A 19,826-nucleotide genomic window follows, 5' to 3' on the forward strand; every position below is an offset into this window, starting at 1 on the left:
AGATGTACACTGAGATGTACTCGCTGTAACGTCCTGGGAGGGAGTGACTTGGTGGTTCCGCAGCACTGAGAACTATAGCCTGTTTGTGGAGGTCGGAGGCTGTCTGTGTGAGCGGACACCCATGCCACATACACACATACAGATTTTCACTTTTATTATGTGTATAGATATAGATTTACTGTATTTCTTTCATTTAAACACCACTTTTCTCACAAAAGGGAATAAATTAAAACCTAATTCATTATTTCTTTGATTCTAAGATGCCATCAATTTTTAAGATACACACCAAAACAAAAAGAGGCTTGATTTTAAGAAAAAATAAATTTCTTAGAATATATTTTAGAATTTTTTAGAAATGTATTAAACATTTAACTCATGTCAAAATGCAGCTGCAATCAATCACTGCAATGAATCACTCTGACCAGGAGGTCATGAGTTCGAGCCCGCTCGGAGCCTATGTTTGTTTGTCTTTGTTCTATGTTAAAAAGGCATTGAATGTTTGCCTATATGTGTAATGTGATCCGCCCTGAGTCCCCTTCGGGGTGAGAAGGGCGGAATATAAATGCTGTAAATAAATAAATAATAATAAATACACAATAATTTTCCGTTTCAATGCGGCTTCGTAGTGCGATCTATTGAACATTTTGATGAGCCATTAGGGATCAAAATGAATGAAATACAGTAACTCAACTTTTTACGTAAGTGGTTTCAAAGATACAACTGAAACTTCATAGCTGTCCCTGAGTAAGCTATACTTGCAAAGTGTGCCACTTTATTTGATAATGGAATCACCAGAGCCAGGCGGAGCGACAACAGTCAAAATTGGAAATTGGGTTTCTCTGTTAAAAAAAAAAAGTGTGGTGCCATCTGCAAGGCTTAGAAAAATCTGGGAACAAACCCCTGCAATTCTAAGATGCACCTATTATTCTAAGATGCCCCCTATTTTGAGAGATGTTTGCATGGGGAAAAGTGCTTCTTAGAATCAAAGAAATATGTAATTAAAATTTTAAAACTTTAAAAAACTATTAAGACAGTATATAATCACCCAAAAGGCATGAAAAATAAGAATATAATGCACCATTGCAGTAAGAAACTTTCCTAAGGTAAATTACACATTAAAAGCCCATTTAAGCCAAAGGTCTGCCTGCTGGGCAAAGGAAATCAGGGAAGGTGTCAGCCTAGCCTCTCAAGGAAGGGAATTCCAGAGTGGGAGCAGCCACCTAGACCAAATTATAAAATATAAACAGCAAAGGAGTCTGCATGAATATAACATGAACTTTTCCCCACTTCATCCTCACAACAACCCAAGAAGGCAGGGTACGGTTGAAAAAGATGGACTCACCCTAGTTCACTGAATGAGTTCAATGGCCCAGCAGACACTAGAACTCAAATCTCCCAAATCCTAGTCCATTACTCAAATCAGTTTTGTTTTACTTCTGAAATGTTATTTTTTTCAAAACATGTGGAGGTTATCTCACAAGACTACCATGTTGCAAACAAACTATGAATAGGAACAGAATATTCTCATAACATTCATTCCCAACACAGGAAAATATATTCTGCTGCATTGTTTCTTGATACTAGAGTGCAGAGGCTCTTTGGCATCTCACATCCCTACTCTTGGATTAGAAAGTGATAAATTCTCTCCAAAAATATCTGCCTAAAATAAAATCTGTACTGCTTTGTTACAGTGTATTATTATCAATACAGTCAATGTACATAACAACACAGCACACATGTATATTAGGTCAATTTGTAAGTCTTTGTATTTTGCAATCTTTTCCAGCTCTTTGTCCTCTACTCTACTGTTTCCTGGTGCTGCAATGTCTATACTAAAAACATGTTTCTTCTCCACAACCATTTTATCTGGTAAGTTATGTGGCAGGTGTTATTATATTATTATCAATCATCATCACCACCACTACATTACCTTTCAAAATGTACAAAATCAATAGGCACTGTGCAAAACCTGAAGAGAAGAAAAAAGGATGGAAATAATGTCAACAGTGTGTTCTACCAGATTGAGACCTGTCACTCAAGAATGCTCTTGAAGAAAAATATATATATGGGCCCTAGTGCCTTTTTTATTTTGTTCTAGGAGATTTCTCTCCCTTCTTTTACAAAGCACAAGGAAAAATTGAAGCAGACGTTGCCTCCAGGCTTGCAATCACAGGGATTTTGTGGCCTCGTCAGATGTTCCTCAATTGCCTAGCCAGAAAAACCAGAGGAGAGATTATGGAAATTGCAGTCCAGAAACATCTGGGTCACCTGCTCACCCATGGCTTGGTTCAATCCGTTGCAGGAAAACATCAAGGGTAACTTTAACAGTCTTTAAAAGAAACAGAGAAGGATGTGGGGAAACAATAACAATGCCATGTGCGACTCACGACTCATGGGGAGAGTAGGTCCTGGGCTTTTTCTTGAAATTAGTACATATGGCTGCTGTGGTGTTTACTTTCCTATGTTTCCTATGAATAATCTAGTCACTATCATTGCCTGCTGAGGACTCTGAGAACTGTAGTCTAAAAGGGTAATATTGATAGGCTCCACAAGCACGGCCCAAGGAATGTCTGTTCTTGTTAAGAGTGATGTCAACAGGAAGCAAAAATGCCCTAGAAAGGCAAAAGGTCAAAAATGACCAGCAACAAATACACTGCTTCTCCTAGTGAATTTATTTAAACCTTGACAACGTAAATGGTTTCCCCCCACACCCTGCCTACAAGCACAGGATCTAAGTGCTCTGGCCACATTTTTACAATGGTATTCTGTCCTCAGAAGCAGTCAGCTGACCTTTGCTCTCCCTGCACTCTGCCAAACCTTACTGCAAAAGCAGCTGCCTTCCTTCCTTCTCCTCCCTTGAAGAACAAGTGTGGTGTGATCGTGTATGCGTCACTCCCTTCCTCCATTTTATACACATATAGAGAGAATGAGCAATAGATTTCATTCAAATACAGAACCTCATGTGCTTAGAAATCCAATTCAGCCTTTTATCTTTTTAGGGAAGTGCATTTTCAGTTTTTACTCAGGAAACCACTGAGAACAGGATGCCTGTTGGTCATCTGGTAGGAGCAGATGAGCCAAGCAAATATGCCTATCTCCCACTCTTTCAACTGAAATATACACTCAAACTTATACATTAGCAAAAGCAGCACATGAATTTGCCTTTTATGTGGCTATATTACAGTCTGTGTAGAATACAGTAGGTATTCTATGTTCAGATTTCTGGCTAGGATACTGCAACTCATCAGATGACCAGGACAAAAGTTTTTGAATAGGAAAAAAAAAACTACAGTGAGAGCTTGGGGAAAGTTTCAACTCCAATTATCTTACAACCCTCAGTAGATCAAGCAGGCTGGGAATTACAAATGGGAAAAAACCTTTTCCAAATTACAATTATAATCTGATTACACCCAAACCATTCTAAATATAAACCACCACCCTAATTTATAATACACAAAACACCCATTCACACAGAAAGAAGCAGCAGCATGTTCAGGAAATACAGAACTGAGAGATAGGGGAAGTTTTCACACTGCACAATTATAAATCTTTAATTGTCATGGCAACATCCTATAGAATCCAAGGGTTTGTAGTTCGGCCAGAGGCATCACAGAAGCTATCTGGAGGAGAACACTGAAAGATCTTCTCTAAACTGCAGATTCCTGGATTCCATAGGGTAGAACTATAGCAATTAAAGTAAAATCATAGTACTATAATTGGGCAGTATGAAGGGCCCAGGAACATACTGCAGAATCACAGAACTATGAAGTTGGAAGAGGCCACATGGGCTATCTAGTCCAACCCCCTGCCATGCAGGAAAAGCACAAAGTACATCTGACAGATGGCTATCCAACCTCTGTTTAAAAGCTTTCAAAGGAGGAGCCTCCACAATAGCCAAGGCAGAGAGTTCCATGGTTGAACAGTTCTTATGGTCGGAAAGTTCTTCCTAATGTTTAGGTGGAATCTCCTTTCCTGTAATTTGAACCCATTGCTCCGAGTCCTAGTCTCCAGGGCAGCAGAAAACAAGCCTGTTTCCACTTCCTTATGACAGCTTTTCAAATATTTATACATGGCTATCATATCTTCTCTTCTGTAGGCTAAACAGACCCAGTTCTTTAAGCTACTCATCAAAGGGCAGGCATGGGCAAACTTTGGCCCTCCAGGTGTTTTAGACAAGCACAATTCTTAACAGCAGGTCCGGAATTGTGGGAGTTGTAGTCCAAAACACTTGGAGGGCCAAAGTTTGCCCATGCATGTCATAGGGCATGGTATTCAGACCTTTGATCATTTTAGTCACCTTCCTCTGGATACCTTCCAGCTTGTCAATATATCTCTAAATTGAACACAGTACTCCAGGTGAGGTCTGACCAAAGCAGAAAAGAAAGGTACCATTACTTCCCTTAATCAAGACATTATACTTCTTTTGGTGCAATGCAAAATCCCATTGACTTTTTAGCTGCTGCATCTCACTGTTGGTTCATGTTCAAGTTGTTGTCCATGAAGACTCCCAAGATCTTTTTCACATGGACTGTTGTCAAGCCAGGCGTCACCTAACCTGTATCTTTGCATTTCATTTCGTTTTTTTCTTTTTTACTTAAGTGTAGTATCTTACATTTCTCCTTCTTGAAATTCATTTTGTTAACTTTAGCCCAACTCTCTCTTAAGGCGGTTTTGAATTCTGATCCTATTTTCTGGAGTATTATCTATCCTTCCCAATTTGGTGTCATCTGCAACTTGATAAGCATGCCCTCTAAACCTTCATCCCAGTCATGAATAAAGAACAGCACTGGGCCCAAGACTGAACCCTGCAGCACCCCTTTCCTCTTTCCAGGATGAAGAGGAACTTTTGATAAGCACCCTTTGGGTTCAGTCGCTTAACCAATTACAAATCCACGTAACAGTAGTAGTGTCTAGCCCACATTTTATTAGTTTGTTTGAAAGAAGATCATGGGAGACCTTGTCAAAGGCCTAACTGAAATCAAGATATGCTACATCCACAGCATTCCTTGCATCTACCAACAGATAAAAGACATAATACAAAAGGAAAAGTAGATAGGTCTGGAAGAGAGGAAGGGTGGGAAAACCAAAGCTAGTTACAAATTAGTAAAGTTAAATATTTTACTAATATATAACTATGTCACAGCAAACTCTGTGAACAACACTGGGCTTAGGTGTTGGGAATCATAAATTTTGACAGTTCATTTTGTGTGTGTGGCTATCTATTTTTAGGAATTGTGACATGATTAAATTAAATGACCTAATGAAAGGACACTCAGGAAAAACAGCAAGTACAGTTATTTGACAGTGGAATACGCTGCTGCCTCGGAGCGTGAAAGAGTCTCCTACTGTGTGGGATATTAAGCAGAGGCTGGATGTCCCTATGTTAGGTGTGCTTTGACTGGGTATTCCTGCTTGCAGAATGGGATTGGACTGGATGACCCGTATAGTTTCTTCCAACTCAATGATTCTATTATTATTCTATGGGTGAACCCTATTCAGTCTTTGCAACTGCAGTAGATCCCATGCCTTTTTACTTTGTTCTGCTGATAATAACAAAAACATCAGGATATTCAGGAAGCAGCTGGAAAAGAAGATAGATCAAGGTACACTTTTTTTCAGCACTGAGCAACTAGGTAGTGAAAAGCCTGGAGTCATTCTACTGTATTAAGTAAACCATTGATAAACTAGCCCTTCCAATACAAAGCATGAGTTGTTGTGAACTATGACCAGCTCCGAGCAGCACATCTTGAAAGATCAGACGCAACATCTCTGGCTGACAGCCCATTCGGAAACACAAGTCAAAGCGCTGGTGCTTATGTTTAAATCTCCAAATAGCTTGATAGACTGGCTGCTTCCTTGTTTTTATTCAATTGTGAGCTGTTCTGAATTTTCTTATAGAAGGATGGGGTAAATCGTTATATACCACAAAATTTTGCTCTTATACATACATACACAGACACACAGTTCCTCAAAAGTGACACCTTGTCTTTTTGAAACATTACAGTTGGCCCTCCGTATCCACATATTCTATATCCATGGATTCTACCACCTATGGCTTGATTTTTTTTTAATTCTCAAAAGCAAACCTTGATTTTACCATTTTATATAAGGGCCACAATTTTACTACACCATTGTATACAATGGAATTTAAGCCACCACATATTTTGGTATCAATGGGGGGAAGGGGTGTCTTGGAATCAAGCCCCAGATGATATTAAGGGGCCATTGTACTTCCCTCTAGTATAGGTGCCATGTTAAAATGACTAATTAATCCAATAAAAGTATAACACCCATTATTCTTCATTTCATTCAGTTTTTAAAGAAAACACACATCACATTATAGTATGATCAATAAATTAATGGGCCAATCAAATTCAGAATTCCGGAACAAGAAGGAAGAGAATTGAGATAAGTGCTTTCCTTTAAAATTGCACCTTCCATTTTTAAAATCCCAAACAATTAAGTACAAGATATTTCATCATTTTCCTTTATACTAAAGGTCAACCATGAAAAAGACATCTAGACATAGAGTATTATCTATTATTGTCGCCTTCAACATCTCCAATTCAATGTTTATGAATCACACATTACACTTAATTGAGAATAAGTCTCACTGAATACGTAGATGCATTCATTCAAATAAAACATGCCTAAGATTATGCTCTAAATGGCCTGTTTAAATCTTCTTTAATCAGTCCTATGCCATTCTGTGGAAATAGTATGCTGATTTAACAATGGGAATCTAAGAGACTGTGGGTCTTTTGGGTGCAAATGTGGCTGCCAGGTTGCTGAAAGGCCAGAAAGTGGATCAGAAGTCACCAGTGATAAGAGAATGCATGGTGTTTCGAATGAGATAAAATACAACAACATTATGCCTTTAAAAAAGGAGGAAGAGGCAGGAACTCCTAAGCAACATAGAAGAGAGCAAAGGAAATCTTTGAATCTCTCAGAAGGAAGTGTAATTAAGATAGGTGGGGCAGATGAGAATTGTTTACCAGAGGGCTTGTGTTCAGTGTTTGTTTTTAATTCCTGAATTGACTGTTTTAAAGATTTTTTTTTAACCTTTTTAATTGCATTTTATCCTTTAATTCAGAAAGGAATTGTTTTAATTTTGCAATGAGATCCATTCTATTTTATTATTTACTTCTTGCTTGTTTTCAACTGCATTGTTCCTTTAAGTAAGTGGTTCTCAACCTGTGGATCCCCATGTGTTTTGGCCTACAACTCCCAGAAATCCCAGCCAGTTTACCAGCTGTTAGGATTTCTGGGAGTTGAAGGCCAAAATATCTGGGGACCCACAGGTCGAGACCACTGTTTTAAGTTATGAGCCACTTTGAATCCCAATCAATGGGGGAAGCATGAAATAAATATTTTAATTAATTAATCCTCTTGATAAAGTTGATAAACCTATACAGCAGAGGAAAAAGAGAGGGAGAATAGATCGGTGACTAATAAGACTTGGGGTGCATCTACACTGTACAATTAATGCAGTGTGTCACCACTTTAACTTTCATGCTATGGAATTAAGGGGAATGTAGTTTTACAAGGTCTTTAACTTTTCTGCCAAAGAGGGGTGGTACTTCACCAAAATATAGCTCTCATGACCCCATAGGACTGATGCAATTGAGAATCTCATGAATTTCAAGATGCAAGACTTCCGCAAAATCACAAAAAATAACAAGAATATGGTGTTGAGAAGAATTCTCAGCTCTTACATGGGATACAAAAGAGAAGAGATGTCAGCTATTACAAGAGCCCAGTCTCAATATTAAGAGATTTTTTTTAGGGCTGATTCTTCACTTATGCAGTAAATATAAGTGCTGTATTATAGACTAGTGTTTTCCTCAGAAAGCACTTGAAACATGAATGGTTTGTTTAGCAGGAACAGAGCACTCTGGTTTCAGAGTGAGAAAAATGCTGTGAAAACAGTACTTGTGTTTTCACGGTTTCCAGAAGTCAGCAGACACATGAAATATATCACATGTTAATATACACTGTCATATGGCATCACAATTCAGGAAGGATATTGACAAGCTAGAATGTGTCCAGAGAAGGGCAACCAAAATTACCAAGGATGTGGAAACCAAGCCCTATTCAGACTGGCTGAGGGAGCTGGAGATGTTTAGCTTGGAGAAAAGAAGGCTGAGAGGGGAACAAGATAATCATGTTCAAATATTTCAAAGGATGTCACATTGAGGAGGGGGCAAACTTGTTTTCTGCTGCTCTGGAAACTAGAACACAATGAAGCAGTGGGTTGAAATGGCAGGAAAAAGAGATTCCACCTAAACCTTAGGAAGAACGTCCTGACAGACCTGTTCAGCAACGGAATAAGCTGTATTGGAGTGTGGTGGAGTCCCCTTTCTCTGGAGGTTTTTAAGCAGAGGGTAGATGGCCATCTTTGAAGAGTGATTTGATTGTGTTTACCTGAATGTCAGGGAGTTGGACTGGATGGCCCTTGTGATCTCTTCTGAATCTATGATTCTATGTTAGATGGACTACACTATTGTAAAGCCAGGGATTTCTATCAGATTTAGAGAACTCTAAAATAAGTAAGATTAAGGGAAATGGCAGGACTCTTTTAGTTGGATGCATTTAAGTAAAGGATGGTTGGCTCACTCCAAGGGAGGATGGTTGTGTCACCCATCATAGAGCCTACATTATGTAGGTGTTGCCTTTCCAAGGTTCTTGAACTTTATACTTTATTCAAGAAAGCACTGCCTAAAGGAAAACCTCATCTTAGTGTACAATCTGTCCTGTCCAATTATATCTCCAAATGCAGTTTGAATTGGTACCACCCAAAAATACTGTTGTAATATAATCTGGGGTGTGTATTGATGTGGTCACAGCCAAAAGCTGACTCTAGAGTTCACAACCAAGCAGGAAATGGGCATCTGTTTCCTACCACAGCATCTGAAACCAGCCATGTCAGAATGAAATACAACTATGCCCAAGAGAGCAGGAATAAGCTACATGCTAGAGTCGTTTATCCTTTACCATTTCCTAGCACGAGCCCTTTCTTCAGGAAAAACATTCACAAGCTATTGTCCAAAAACATAGCACCCCCAACAAGACCTCCTCCTGTGGCTTGCATGTCCTCTCACTGTCCATTTGGGACTTGAGTCTGCGAAGGAATAAAAATAAAATTAATCTCCTTCTCTCTCCCAAGCGTTTTATCTTCTCTTCCCCCAGCTGATGGCTTTATAATCCTGACTAAATCCCTGTCACTCTTTCCCTCCCCTTTGCCCTACCCCCAGCTCTTCTGAATCATGAGCAGAGAAAACAAACCGCAATCCCATACATTGCTATGGTGGACATTCCCCTAAAATCGGCAAACGGGGGAAATGGCTGCCTGGCTGACAGCACAAGTTTTCCCACAGTCAAGGGGCCTTGCTTGTGTCACTCCTGTGCTTTAGCAAAACAAAACAACATCTCAGAGTATTCAATTACGTGCCGGGGAATGCAACAAAACAATCTAGACTCAAGACTATATGTGGTCTTCCAAGGATTATGTAGGCCCAAACAAAGGCCTTCCCTTTAAAACGAACCATAACAGGATGAATTTTTTAAAAGACAGACAATACCTCAGGCTTAGAAACCTGCACTGGCCTACACTGGAATTTCAAAGGCAGGCCATGGTGACAGCTTGAGGAAATTACATAGTTTAACTACAACTTCCAGTATCCTCACAGAACCCTGGCCAGTAGTCAGGTTGTCTGGGCTGCCTCTGGGCAGTGCAATCCCAAAAATACAGCCTAAAGCCCTGGCCTATGACTGCCCATTATACTCTAGGCCACATCCAGGCTTCCAGATGGAGGCCTCCTAACACTGCAGTTAAAAGCTGTTACACAACTATCCAATCTTTACCTTATTAATGGATTTTCAGAAGTAATAAAAAGAATTAAATGTTGAGAAAACAGACAAGGTTTGCAAGTGACATCTAAGTAAAATTTTCCCAATAAAATTACATGAAATAAGCAATGAAAAAAACACCAAAAAGTCACCTGGAACACCTCTCAACCAAACAAATAAGAAAATATCTAGATGAGGAAAGATCCCATAATTCACTTCTGCCTCCACAAAGAGAGCATTTCATTATTTCAGAAACTAGCTTTAGAACAGGTGGAAGAAATGAAGTATCATTCTCTTGGGTCCTATTTGGTTCAAAGCGAGAGTTTAAACAAGGCCTTTATTAGAAACAGACGTACTATACTGTTCTAAGGAAAACTACGAAAGGGTTACAGTGGAGTCCTTCATTTGCTTAGAGTGAAGGCAAATACCAGGGCAGAACAAGGCAGGATTAGGAAAGACAATCCTTGAAGCAGCACCTGAAACTCTTCAGCTTTCAGGTGCCTGTTATGCCACTTCTGAATCTGGTTACACATCCCTGCAAGGAACACCGCTCCAGCCCTGCTACTAGTTCTTACACTATATTGACAAACGTCAAAATGATCTAAGAGTAAATAATTGCCTGATTCACTAAGCAGCCAAGACAAAGTTCCAGTGCTAGCCATTGAAACTGACACGACAGATAAGCGAAAATGAGCCTAAGGTGCTTCCAAGTGAAAACATTCACCTTGCAATCACCCTGCTCCAAACTCAGAATTTCAAAAGCCTGATAAAAATGATTTCCATTTGTAACCCACCTTTGTTACCCCTCTGACTGATTCATTCAGGAAGAAAAGACACAGCACCTGTATAATGCCTTTTGACTTATTTATGGTACTAGGAGCTGGTCCTTGAATACATCCTTGGCTCTACGCATTTAATAAATACACTTCTTTCTCCATCTCCCAAAAGCTTAGGACATTTTCTAATGATAGTGTGTGTGTGTGTGTGTGTGTGTGTGTACACAGGACCATAGCAGGGGCGGGGGGGATGATTTAAGAGTTCAAACCCCCCACAAAATGTGTCAGGTTAAAAATAATCTAGTTTACTCATGAATTTTAACTGGTTAACCAATTCATGAGTAAGCCAGGTGTTTTTTAACTTGACATTTGGAAGGGGTGAGCACTTAACCCCGCCTCCTCTAGCTACTGCTCTGTATGTATATGTGTGTGTATGTGTGTGGAGATATATATACACACACACACACACACACACTGTATATACTCTGTGTGTGTGTGTGTGTGTGTGTATATATCTGCAATATCCACAACATAGTGAGGTAGCTTTTATCCCAAAGCCCCAGCATACAGAAAATGAGATTTTATAGGTCTTCTTCATGCAGAGAATTCTAAGAAAAATTGAAAGATACTAGATTGAGAAATCTGATTTAACAGAACATCCTGATGGAGAAAGGTATTTCATGTGTGTATATGTTTCGGAGAGAAAAGCATGCACGTGTCCCGAATAGTTTTACAACTCATCATGCAACCATAATGGGATCAGTTGATAACCTGCCCCTGAATATCTCTTCAGAATCTTATCAAGCATATTTCATCAGAGCAATCGGTCTTCTTTAATAGACAAAGTACTTGATAACTAAATGCATCTTTAAAAATCAAGTTGTCTTCTCTATTTGCTTTTGTAGCAACCAGTTTATTTTCCTTTTGATGGAATGAGAAAAATCCATAAGGTTTAACAGTATTTCTCTTTTGAGTGGCTCCAAGGTCCATCTATGAAATGTCATACAGTGAGTGGGCCCTTGATATAACTACTAAGGGCTCTTCTACACAGTTATATAACTTAGAACATCAAGGCAGAAAATACCACAATATCTGCTTCGAAATGGGTTACCTGAATCCACACTGCCATGTATTTCAGTTCAAAGCAGAAAATGTGGGATTTGATTCAGCTGTGTAGAAGGGGTCTAAGATTTTCTTCCAAGACTCTCTTTAAACACCATAAGCTGTGGATGCTGAAGTCCCATTCCACACAATGGAATAGTAAAATGTTGTCCTGGAGTCCTGGACATAAATTGTCCAAAAGGTTTGCCTTTCAAAATTTTGGAAGTGATGAAAATTTTCAACTCATACATGGTTGAATCCGTGGACACGTAAGGTCAACTATTTATCAGCTTTGCTCTTATTTAGAACTTTACCCTCCCACAGTTCACAATACTGCTGCTTTCCAACCTAACTCAATGAGTCATTTTATGAGAAAATGCAAAGTATAAATTAAACAAATAACAACAATAACAATATTTTCACTCTCCTTTCAGATTGAGAATATCAATATTCTGTCTGGTTTTATAGTCTCCAAAAATCTATTCAAGATTCAACATCCTGAAAATCTCAAGTTTTTTCTTTTTAAAGTTTCTAATCCTCAGGTGTGTATGTCAACTAACTGGGAAGTTTTGCAAAGCCAGGAAAGGATTTAGTTGCAATTTCCAGTAGCCTGGAGGTACAGCTTTTTTGCAATACATGGCTCATTACACTTTCCCATGACATGAAGAAGCAGAAAAAGTATGCATATTGTAATAAGTAGATGGAAGTTTACAAAACCTATAGCAATGACATAATCCAGTTAGCCAAGTGAAGATTTCTTGAAAATTATCAGAAAGCCAGGACAATCTAGATGATATCCTATTCAATGAATGTTTAATCTTACAGCCAGGAAAATATCACAGGAACAAAGTGTGGCACTTCCTAATGCCACAACCCCTTAATACAGTTCCCCATGTTGTGGTGATCCCCACGAATTCATAACTGTAATTTATTACTGTTACTTGGCTACTGTTGTGAACCGTAATGTAAATATCTAATATGCAGGATGTATTTTCATTTACTGGACCAAATTTGGCACAAATACTCGATACGCCCAAATTTGAATACTGGTGGGGTTGGGGGATTGATTTTGTCATTTGGAAGTTATAGTTGCTGGGATTTATAGTTCACCTCCAATCAAAGAGCATTCTGAATTCCATCAACGATGGAACTTAACCAACCTTGACACACAGAACTCCCATGACAACAGAAAATACTGGAAGGATTTGGCGGGCATTGACCTTGGGTTTTGGAGTTGTAGTTCACCTACATCCAGCATTCTCTGCCAGAGGGATTCCTAATACCATCAGAAATATATGTTTTCTGATGGTCTTTGGTGATCCCTCTGATACCCCATTCATGACCCCTCCCGTTGAAAAACACTGTTCTAACACAAGGTTTCATGGAGAACAGAAGGGCATTATTGGTAGGTTATCGCATATTATGATCTAAATCCAATTGCTAATCCAATTCTGGAATTTATAACAGAAAAGGATAGGCTACAGAACCTCCCATTCTTCTAGAATACAGATTAGTTACAGGTCCTAGTTTTATACACCAATAGTTGCCAATTCAGTTTCAGCCTGACTCAAGAAAGCAATTTCAACAGAAGGTTGAAAGTGAGAAGGGGAGCCAAGACCTACCCATAAAATCTGCACTTTGACTTCATATATTTGACATAATCATTTGATCTGTACAAAGCAAACTGGGAAAATAAGGCAGGTAAGTGCTTTGGAGACAGCCAGTTTGGTATAGCAGTTAGGTGTGTTAGACTATGACTCTGGAGAACATGTTGGAATCCCCGCTTAGCCATGGAAACCCACTGGATCATGGGCAACTCACACTCCCTCATCTCAAAGGAATACAAAGACAAATCCCTTCTGAGCGAATCTTACAAAAAAAATCCTGTGACATGGCCACTATAATTTGGAAATTACTTGAAGGCACACAACAATAACAAGTGCTTTGTATTCTTTCTTGTTAGAGGTTTAACAGATGTTCTATACTAGGCCAGGAAACTGAAGTTTCACCCCATGATCCTATGTCACTGTGCTGTCAGCTTTTTCTCTTCTCCGGTCTCGTTCATGAAATGTTATTTGGTAGAGGAATAAATAATGCCATTGTCTATGTATAACCACAACTCCATTTTGCTACTCTTCCCCCCTTCCTTCCTTTCTGTAAAACAATAAGAAGGAAAAAGGCAGTATAGCAGCACAATGTCTTTTGGACCTGCTTCCTGGAAGCACTCTTCAGCTGAACCTGTCACTAGCTGATTCACATTATATATTAATTTTAACTGAATTTGAAAAATGCTTTAGATTATGCAAAAAAACAAAACAAAACACTTCCCTCATCACCAAATTGCTATATAATTAAGATTTAAGAGCAATGGTTCTCAACTTGTGGGTCCCCAGATGTTTTGGCCTTCAACTCCCAGAAATCCTAACAGCTAGTAAACTGGCTGGGATTTCGGAGAGTTGTAGGCCAAAATACCTGGGGATACACAGGTTAAGAACCACTGTTTAAGAGCCATAGTTTAAAATATAACTCTCCCAAGCTTTCTCTTTCCATCTTCATTTCTTGCTAAACTTTACCACACCCTCCTTTGATCAGAAAGAACAAGAAGTGAGTTTTATGGCCACAATTTCCACACCATTCTTCCTTGGCATTAGGCAACTATTTTGTCCCAACCAACAAGGGGTCTTCCTTGTGCTCTAAAACAAGAACCCATATAACAGATTCAAACAACAACTAATCATAACACAAGTTATCTACACTGAGGAAACAAAAAGAGCTAGCCTTAGGAGTGTGAAGTCAGCAAATATGAAAGAAGCAGCATGCCTAGGCCTTTGCCAAGTCTGGCACATGTTGAACTATTAACACTATCTGGCAATAAAACCTGTGAGAAACTGTGTTTGTGCCATCTACATGGAGTGACTCCATAACACGTCACACCATGATGCGTTCAATAAAAATGTACTTCAGAAGAATCACAAGCAAACTTGTCTTACAGGCCAGACACTTGTGTTTTTTCTTCTTATAAAAGATGGCAGATTTCAGCTGAAAAATAAGAAGCACTAAAGAGTTGATCTCAAGGTACAAATACACTGTAGAATTAATGCAGTTTGACACCACTTTAAATGCCAAGGCTCAATACTATAGAATCCTGGGAGTTGTACTTGGGTGAGGAACTTTGACAGACAAAGTTAAAAGACTACACAGAGAAGCCACCGAAATCCACAAGCTTGTGGACAATTTCAGCATAAAGGAGGAAACAATGAAAATGAACAAAATCTGGCTACCAGTACTTTAAAAAACTCTACAATCAGGATAGTAAATAAAGAACAACACTCAAAATGCAGGGGAATTCCAGACAAGAATCAATCAGGGCCAGCTAACACCTCCCAATAAAGGATTCCCCCGAGCAGGAAGCAGCCAGGCTTTGAAGCTGCAATGCCATTAATCAAGGTGGCCAATTGGAATATTCACATGTGCCTCCAACAGACAAGAGTTCTTTCTCCCACCCTGGACATTCCACAGATATATAAACCTCACAAATGTGCAAATGTGAGTAGATCAATAGGCGGGAATCTGGCGGGAAGGTAACGGCGCTCCATGCAGTCATGCTGGCCACATGACCTTGGAGGTGTCTACGGACAATGCTGGCTCTTCGGCTTAGAAATGGAGATGAGCACCAACGCCCAGAGTCGGGCATGACTGAACTTAATGTCAGGGGAAACCTTTATCTTTTTATAAACCTCACTGTCTTAGTTCCCAACAGAGCCCTCAACCTCTAAGGATGCCTGCCATAGATGCGGGCAAAACATCAGGAGAGAATGCTTCTGGAACATGGCCAGACAGCTCGGAAAACTCACAGCAAACCAAAAGCTAAAAGTCTTGCAAAGCTCCAACTCTCATGATTCCCATGAATCATGTCACTCAAAGTGGTGTGAAAAACTGCATTAATTCTACAGTGTAGCTGCACAGTCAGAAGTGACCACATGCTGAACATTATGTTCTGCACTGTAGATTGAGGAACACTCCTTTCAAACAAGGGGAGGGGCAGCTCCAAGTCAACCGAGCCATGAATGTTAAACGAGAGATGATATGAAACCAGCACTTCAGCCCTGGTTGGGCCTAATGCTCTTGTGACATCTTACACAGATATTGTCCGCAGGCCCATATTTTTAGTGCGAGTTTTATATCCACCAGGGTGAGGGAAGGAAAAAAGAAAAACCAAGTGTCAGGAGGCGGGAAACCAAAAGAAGGAAGCTGCCAAAACCACTGACCTTTGTGAAAAAAGTGGCGGGAAATGGGTGGTTTATATGGAAAAAGCGACCCCCTCACTTCATGGGAAGTGAGTTTTCTCGATTTCTCCATGTGTCATTCCCATTTATCATTGGCATACTGGGCTCAGCCTCCTAGCCATCTTGACATGGTTTTCTTATTTTGGTCACAGTGACACACTGCAAGGTATAGAGGTGGTTCCCCAATGGGAATATTCTGATAAGACATGCTCAAGTGTCCGTCTTGATCCATTATGGCAGGCATGGGAGAACTTGGGCCCTGCAGGGGTTTTGGACTCCAACTCCCAGCATTCCTCACAGCCTCAGGCCCCTTCCTTTTCCCCCTCAGCCGCTTAAGCGGCTGAGGGGGAAAAGGAAGGGGCCTGAGGCTGTGAGGAATGCTGGGAGTTGGAGTCCAAAACACTTGGATTGCCCAACCTTGCCCATGCCTGCATTGTGGCATTACTAAACAGTCCCACCCTCACCTTGCCAACCACTATGGGCAGGTTTACAAACTACTGAACTATGAAAGCCTATTCCACCACACACACCCCATATTCTGTATTATTTCCCCAAATTTTGGGGTGACTTTTACCTTAGGGGACCCTGCCTTTCTTCCCCCACAAAAGTAAACACCAAAGTGGGCCCTTTCACTGAGTTTGACCCCAACGCTATGGGGATCCTGGGAGTTGTAGTTTGGTGAGACCTTTGGCAGAGAAGGTGAAAGGCCTTGTTTAAAAACCCGAACTCTTAGGATCCCAGAGCACTGGGCCGTGGCAGTTAAAGCGGTGCCAAAGCGCGCTAAATCCCCAGTGTAGAGAGAGCGCGGGAAGGCAAGGGGGGAAGTGGATGCGGGGCGCTAACTCACCGCCTTCAGCTGCTCCAGCCGGTCCTTCATTGTGGTCAGGTGTGTGTGTGCTTCCTCCTCTTCCTCCTGTTTTCTGCAGGTAAAGCCGGGCGAAACTCGGGCGAAACTCCCCGCAGGGAGGGCTTCTCCAGGAAGTCGGCGGAAGGACGGCTTCCTCCTCCGCTTTCGCCCTCTTTGCCTTGGCCGGGGGGAAACCTCGCCTCTCCTCGCCGCGGCGGAGGGGAGAGACGCCCCCTCCCCACTTGCTCTCTTTCCTCTTCTTCCTCCTCCTTCCCCGTCTGGGTCTGATCCTCCGGCGCTGAGCTCCCCGCCGCCGCCGCTAATCCATCATGACATACGCAGGGTGGGCGGGGCCAAAGCGGGAGGCCCCGCCCACTTACCTGAGCGCAAGTCGCTCTTAAAGGGGCAGGCCCCTCCCAGACCGTCTGGAGGGCCAACCTGTTGCTGGAGGAGGAGAGAACCACCCGGAGGAAAAATGTTCTTTTCCCATACATCAAGGGAAGGAACCACTGACCGCATAGGGAAGTTGATGAAGGAACACAACCTACAAACTTATCTACCGACCCACTAAGAAAATTCAGCAAAAAACAAGAGGGAGCCTCTCACCTCTGCAGGAGTCTCTACCGTATACCATGCAGCTGTGGACATGTCTACATAGAAGTGGTTCCCAACCTTTTTTTGACCAGGGGGCCCACTTTGACCGGGGACCACTTGACCAGGCCCCACTTGACCAGGGACCAATTTGAACGGGGACTACTTGACCAGGGACCACTTTGAACAGGGATTACTTGACCAGGGACCACTTTGACCAAGGACCACTTGTCCAGGGACTGCTTTGACCGGGGACCACTTTGACCAAGGACCCGCTTTGACCGGGACCCGTTTGACCGGGAACAACTTTGAGCAGGGACCCACTTTGACCAAGGACCCGCTTTGACCGGGAATCACTTTGACTAGGGACCGCTTTGACCAAGGACTCACTTTGACCAAGGACCCACTTTGAGCAGGGACCCACTTTGACCAAAGACCTGCTTTGACTGGGGCCTGCTTTGACTGGGAACCACTTTGACCAAGGACCACTTGACCAGGGACCGCTTTGACCAAGGACCCACTTTGACCGGGACCCACTTTGAACAGGTACCACTTTGAACAGGGACCACTTCACCAGGGACCACTTCACCAGGGACCACTTTGACTTGGGACCACTCTCTGACATTAGTTCCAAAAGGGTTACGAATCAGTTTTTGGTCAACTTTAGATTCGGTTTGGTTATTTGGGGTCCTGATTCAGAAAACTGCATTGGATAGACCACATCAGCTCTAGTTTCTGATACAGAACATATGCCATCCAGTAGTCACCATCTGCTCGCTCACAAAAAACTATATTTAATAAGCTAGAGGTGATGTGTTCTATCCAATGCAATTTTCTGAATCAGCACTCCAAATAACCCTAGAAACGGGCCTAAAAACGAAGACATCAAGATGCCCCCGCTTCCAGACGCCACATGGAATGATTCTGTTCAGGGGGTGGGAGGAGGAGGAGAAGCAGCAGCCAGGAGGCTTGTTGTGCCTTTCATGGGTAGTCAGCCTCTCCACTCCCAACATCCCCATTGCCTCGGCACTATAAGAGGGTTTTGTGAGAACAGTCGCTCTCATTACAATGGTGTAGTAACAGTGAGGCCGCAGACCATATTTTAGTTCTTGGGGACTCCTGGTGGTCCATGGAGCACAGGTTGGGAACCACTGCTGAAGAGGGTGAAAGAGGAAGTGACACACCCTTGGGCCGGGGGGGGGGGGGGTGATGGGTGGCACTCTCAGGGACTTATCACATTGGGATATAATCCGTTTATATCAGTATGCATCCCATATTTTTTTAGGACTGGATGCATACTATATTGAGACGAGATGCATACAAATAATAATGATTATTATTATTTGAAAATACTGCGCTTTGACTCATCACACCAGAAGGCTGGCTCTTCCCAATCCATTCAAAATACCCCTTACATCACTTTATGACCTTTTAAAAAGTTTTTTTCTCTAAGATTGCGCAATGATGTAGCCTTGAATTCCTGAATAATTACTAATTAAAGTTCTTTTGAATATTAACATTCTGTTACACATACAGAGGCAATGGAGGGAAGAACTTGCACAATTTTGGTAAAAACATTTTTTTAAATGAGGTAAAACGGCAATTCGCAATTTCAGTAATCCTGGAGATCTTTTCCTTTCGACATCCAAAACATAAATTGCATCCACTTCCATCATGAAAAGTCTGTGGTCATGAGACTCTGCCCACAGATGACAAATCATATTGTTGCTGATGGGATGCATACAGATTTTCCTATCACACTCAAAAACAGCGCTTCAGCAATGGAAGAATATGCAGTATTTTTTTTAAAAAAAAAAACAGGATTAGAATTCCATCTGCAAATAATCTGTTTCTGCGATGCTTTCCAGATATATTCCAACGGAATACTGATGGGATGGGGCAAACGTCATGTGATGGGACCCATTCCAAATAATTCTCAAACAGTCTCAGAAACGGAGTATTACCTAATGTGATAAGGTCCTCAGGTGACACACTATCCAGGGTGATAGAGGGTTTGACACTCTCAGAAGAAGTGGCACTCTCTGGGGAGTGAAAAAGGGAATGATGATGGGAGTGACACTCTCAGAGGAGGTGACACCAAAATGACTTGTCCATACCAATATTTTTGTGCGTAGCAGAATATTTTCATTTTAGAAAACATATCCCTGTGGTTAGATATAGGCACAAAACCATTTTCTGTCAATTTGTAGTAGGAGCTCTGTCAGGGCCCTCCTACACATGTCCTAAAATACGGAAGAATCTGGGATAAAAGGGGGGGGCTGCATTACATTTGCTGAAAATGTGTGCTGAATCACATCAACGGCTGAAAAACACATGTTAAAAGGGTACGCTTAAAATCCAGTTTCAGCCAAAAAA

The 19,826-nt window shown here is 41.2% G+C and overlaps 1 protein-coding gene across 8 annotated transcripts in view; it reads right to left on the minus strand.

The window, feature by feature from the left end:
* The window catches only part of stx3 (syntaxin 3), a 52,200-nt gene extending 34,998 nt beyond the window's left edge, over positions 1-17,202 (minus strand). For 4 of the 8 annotated variants that reach the window (XM_062967140.1, XM_008110702.3, XM_062967137.1 and 1 more), the window contains exon 1: positions 16,860-17,199. In XM_062967140.1, the coding sequence (XP_062823210.1) occupies positions 16,860-16,889 (30 nt within the window). In that variant the 5' untranslated portion in view covers positions 16,890-17,199. Of the gene's footprint in view, positions 1-16,859 lie in introns of all 8 variants that reach the window. The other 4 variants (XM_062967138.1, XM_062967136.1, XM_062967139.1 and 1 more) reach the window with 3 other exon arrangements.
* Between the last annotated feature and the right edge of the window lie 2,624 nt (positions 17,203-19,826).

The sequence above is a fragment of the Anolis carolinensis genome, chromosome 1 (assembly GCF_035594765.1).
Source record: "Anolis carolinensis isolate JA03-04 chromosome 1, rAnoCar3.1.pri, whole genome shotgun sequence".
Classification (NCBI taxonomy): Eukaryota; Metazoa; Chordata; class Lepidosauria; order Squamata; family Dactyloidae; genus Anolis; species Anolis carolinensis.